This window comes from Penaeus vannamei, chromosome 4 (genome assembly GCF_042767895.1).
Source record: "Penaeus vannamei isolate JL-2024 chromosome 4, ASM4276789v1, whole genome shotgun sequence".
NCBI classification, from domain to species: Eukaryota; Metazoa; Arthropoda; class Malacostraca; order Decapoda; family Penaeidae; genus Penaeus; species Penaeus vannamei.
The window spans coordinates 34,011,994-34,016,993 of record NC_091552.1 but is presented as its reverse complement, the minus strand read 5'-3'; the positions used below and the strand labels follow the sequence as shown (position 1 = coordinate 34,016,993).

The 5,000-nt window shown below is 35.3% G+C and overlaps 1 protein-coding gene across 1 annotated transcript in view; it reads right to left on the bottom strand.

Moving 5' to 3' along the window:
* Positions 1-5,000, bottom strand: part of LOC138861617 (nephrin-like) — a 90,280-nt gene that overhangs the window by 20,168 nt on the left and 65,112 nt on the right. Inside the window, exons 3-4 of the mRNA XM_070121415.1 lie at positions 1,895-2,074; positions 1,368-1,520 (exon numbers count right to left, since the gene is read on the bottom strand). Coding sequence (XP_069977516.1) covers positions 1,368-1,520; positions 1,895-2,074 — 333 coding nt within the window. The remainder of the gene's footprint in view (positions 1-1,367; positions 1,521-1,894; positions 2,075-5,000) is intronic.

Sequence of the window (5,000 nt, the reverse complement as noted above, 5' to 3'; positions counted from 1 at the left end):
CTCTCTCTCTCTCTCTCTCTCTCTCTCTCTCTCTCTCTCTCTCTCTCTCTCTCTCTCTCTCTCTCTCTCTCTCTCTCTCTCTCTCTCAAACATCTTTCTACCTTTCGTTCGAGTTCAAGTTTTACGGAAACTATAAATCCTATCTAGAAACCCTCGACATTCCCTTCGAGGAGCTTAAGAACTAAAAAAAGCCTACTCTGATTCGCGTTTGTTATCCTTTGGTTTATCTCTTCATTAAAGCACGTGTCCATTTAGTATTTAGCAGATCAGATGCAGTTCTCATAATCATTACATTATATGTGCAAAGGTTAATCAAAGAGATTCTATCTCTATCTCTATCTCTATCTCTATCTATATCTATTTGTGTGTGTGTGTGTGTGTGTGTGTGTGTGTGTGTGTGTGTGTGTGTGTGTGTGTGTGTGTGTGTGTGTGTATGTGTGTGTATGTACATACATACGTACACACACACACACACACACACACACACACACACACACACACACACACACACACACACACACACACACACACACACACACATATATATATATATATATATATATATATATATATATATATATATAGATAGATAGATAGATAGATAGATAGATAGATAGATAGATAGATAGATAGATTAGATAGCTAGATAGCTAGCTAGATAGATAGATAGATAATTGTTGCCTATTCTTTTGCGTATTTCTTGAACTGTCAACAATTTTGGAATGGGTATGCGATAACATAACACGGATGTAACTGAATAGGCAAAAACAATCTAGACTGTCAATCATGCTGTGATCAAATAGAGCCAACATGAAAGCAAATGACATTCATTAGTAAATATGTAAACGCATGTAAATGGCCTGATTAATGGTTTGGTTATTAATGAATGGACGTTGGTGTTTTTTTTTTGGCCGCTTAGCTAAACACCTCTTCATGAATAGACGGATGAAAAGGAGAATGAACTATGAAGAATGAAAACTATGAATGAAACAATGAGAGAAAAAAATGTGTACGTTTGATTTGTGTATGGATAGACGAGACATTTTAACCCAGACAGAAAAGAACTTGACAGTGTACTTCCTGCATTACGTCCATAGAAGGGAGACGTTATTTATCACCTCCTTTATACAGAAAACGGGCAAACAATATCAACTCTAATATAAACCCAACATAGGGGCTATTCAGAAACGGCTAAAATACAAACAGAGAAGACGAATGTACATATTAACGCTAGAATGACAAAATAATAGATAGTCAACTCAACACAAACATGAAACAACAAAGACGTACTCAGCTTGAACCTAAATGACCTATTTTCTAAGTGATTATCATGATAACATCAACCAAATCTATCATCCAGAACTCACCTGGACTGACCCTGACCCCGTTCATGTACCACGACAGCGAGGCAGGAGGTCGCGCGTCGGTCACCAGGCATTCCAGGGTCAACTTGGCTCCTGCTTTGACCTCGACCACCGAAGCGTCACTCCAGCCCACGATCCTTATGCTTGTGGGCGCCACTGGAGGGAGAGACATATGCGAGGGTGGCGATGGGAGAAGGGGATGTATATTTTTGGGATGTCGTTATGTGGTGGTGTTGGTGTTGTTGCGTGGTGGGGATGTAGATTTTTGGGCTGTCGTTGTGTTGTGTCGTTGTGTGGTGGTGTTGCGTGGTAGTGTTAGTGGTGGAGGAAAGCACTTTATATTAGGGATTCTGATGCGGGAAAGAATGTGTTGGAGATCAGTGTTCAGGAAAACTGTTACGCTGATGACTTAAGCCAGAACAATAGGCCTCTTTTTGGTGTTGAGAATCCCCCACAAACCTACGTATTTCACCTTTTCCCTCTAAGAATAGAAATATGAACAGTGTAGAGCAGCGCCGCCCTCGACTCACGCAGGACGGTGACGTTGGCGGCGGCCCAGATGGGCGGCGTGCGGTCCGTGGGGCCGACCTGGCACTGGTACTCGCCGTCCTCCGTGAGCGTGACGCCGCTGATGACCAGGTGGTGCTGCCCGAGGGCCGGGTCGCCCGAGTACGAGTAGCGCGGGTAGCCGGGCACGTCGCGCTCGAAGCCTGGGGCGAGGGGGAGAGAAGGGGGTTATCTCCTCTGGGGGAAGGCGGTTGTTGCAACACGGGTTTATCATACCTTTGTATGAATATGCATAAATATACATGTGTATGTGTGTGTGTGTGTACGTATATACATACAGATAGATAGATACATAGATAGATAAATTGGTATATAATAGTAATAATGATAGTGATAGTAATGATAATGATCGCGATAATAATGATGATGACAATAATAACAATGATGATAATAGTGATGATAACAATAATGACGATGGTGACAACGACACTACCACTACTACTACTACTAATCAAAAGCATTGATAATAACGTAATGATAATAATGTTGATACTAAAAATAATGATAATCATGATACTAATATTGATAAAAGATATAGTAACGATAATGATAATAGTAATGATAATGATAATGATGATAGTAACAGCAGCAATAATTGTAATAATGATATTAATAATCATAATGGTAGTAATATTTATAGTAATGATACTAACAATGATGATAATAATGATAGTGAATGATAATGAAAATAGTAAGGATAAAACTAATGATAATAACGAATTAATGATAATGATGATAATGATTAGGGTAATGATTATAACAAAGTTTATAACGATAATGTTGATAATGATTACTGTAAAAATGATGATAGTGATGACAATGATAGTAACAGTATTGGTAATGATAATAATGATTTTAATGATAATAACGATGATGGTGAAAATAATAATAATTATGATGATTATAAAGATGATAATGATGATACTAATGGCAATAATGATGTTAACAATAATAACAATAACGATATTAACAATAATAACAATAATTATAATAATAATACTTGGTAAAATGATAATGATAATAATAACAACAGCAAAAAAACAACAACAATGATACTACTATTAGTACTACTGCCAGAAATGATAATAACAATGATAATAATCATAACAAAGATAATGATAGTAACAATAATAATGACATGAATGATAAGGAAAGATATCGGTAGTAATAACAACAAAAATAATACTAAAGATAACAGCAGTGATAATCATAGATATAGTAATGTTGGCCTTGTAACAACTAAAATAACAACAATCACAAAAATAAAACTAACAATTACATTAATCGTTATAATGCTCACGGAAGAAATGCATTTGTTGGAAAACGAAGAAAGTGTCGATAAAAAAAAGAAAAAATGAAAGAAGAAAAATGAAATAAGAAAAAAAGATACAAAAAAAGAAATTAACCAAGAATGAACATTAAACTGAAATGAATTACTTAAACATTATGTTTATTTTTAGGTCTTTTCCTGATTTGTAATCCGTTTAAGTAAGATTACAGTATCGTATAAAAATCTGTGATCCTATTAACAACAATCGTATATGTTCAGAGAAATATCTTATATATATTCAGGTCATCACTTAAGAAGATAGACGTCTTCTGTGTCTAAGAACAGAATATTGCTCCATTTTTCTTCGTATTAAGAAAAAAACTCCCTGCCAGGAAATTGAATGGGTATCGCAGACTTAAAGAAATGTAAAGAAAAAGGAAGATTAATATACTTTCGTCACCTTTTACATTTTAATCTCCGCCTGTCACTTTCCGACACTCACTCTCTCTCTCTCTCTCTCTCTCTCTCTCTCTCTCTCTCTCTCTCTCTCTCTCTCTATCTCTCTCTCTATCTCTCTCTCTCTCTCTTACTCCTTCGCCTTCTGTTATTTTCTACTTGATCTTTATGTTCTTTTCTGATTTTTTTTTATGCCATTTGTCTTATGTTCCTCACTTGTGTTTTTATTTCTATCTTTTTTATTATTATCATTATTATCCTTTTGAAATGAGGAATTATTTTTCTCTCTCTCTCCTTCCCTCTCGTCTTCTCCTTCATCACTCTCTCTCCCTCTCCCTCAGTCGTTCTGGATTTTCTTCTTTCTTTCATAATCTCACTCTTTCCCTCTCTTTAACGCTTTCTCCCTCACTTTCTTCTTACCTCTTACGTTATAAGCTGACACAAAGCCGATTGCAACAGCCATTTCTGAAGAAAGTTTGGTCTTTAATACCTATTATGACTTTCATTATAAGATCCTGTGAAAAAGTCACATTGGCCTTAGAGACGCTCGTGGGAACATTGGCGGGCACTTACGAAGGACATAGGCAGATGTATTAATATAATAATAATAATAATAATAATAATAATAATAATAATAATAATAAACGATAATAGTAATAATAATAATAAATTAGGGTTTGCAGTGACAGGTTCACGTGACTTCAGGCTAATTGTGTCTTGTCTGTTTATTTTTATTCAAAACTACCCCCTATATACGAGGAATGCCCGGGGTGACCATCCACTGGCGGAGCGGGCATTGGACGCCACAAATGAACGACGCATCACACGTATGTACATATACATATATAAGTGCACCAAAACGCATGCTAACATAAACGAAACTCTGCATGTACAAATACGAACGCACAAGCAGAGGCATGCATATACGAAAAAAGAATAAACAATCATTAGCGAACACATTCACACATAACTAAAGAAAAAGGAAAAAACAAAAAACACAAAACACACAAACTAATTTATTCATACTTGTATAATCATACATGAATGGATACAAATGCAAACAGTTAAACATGTACAAAAAGCTTCACTCATACTAAAAAACGCACCATCCATGCCAGAGATATTTACTGCTATACGCGAAAATATATATATAGTGTAAATGTAGACATTTGCACGGGGCTAAACAAGCTTAACTGTACAAGTACAGATGCTCGTAAGCAAACTCTAGTGATATATATATATATATATATATATATATATATATATATATATATATATATATATATATATATATATATATATATATATATATATATATATGTACACACACACACACACACACA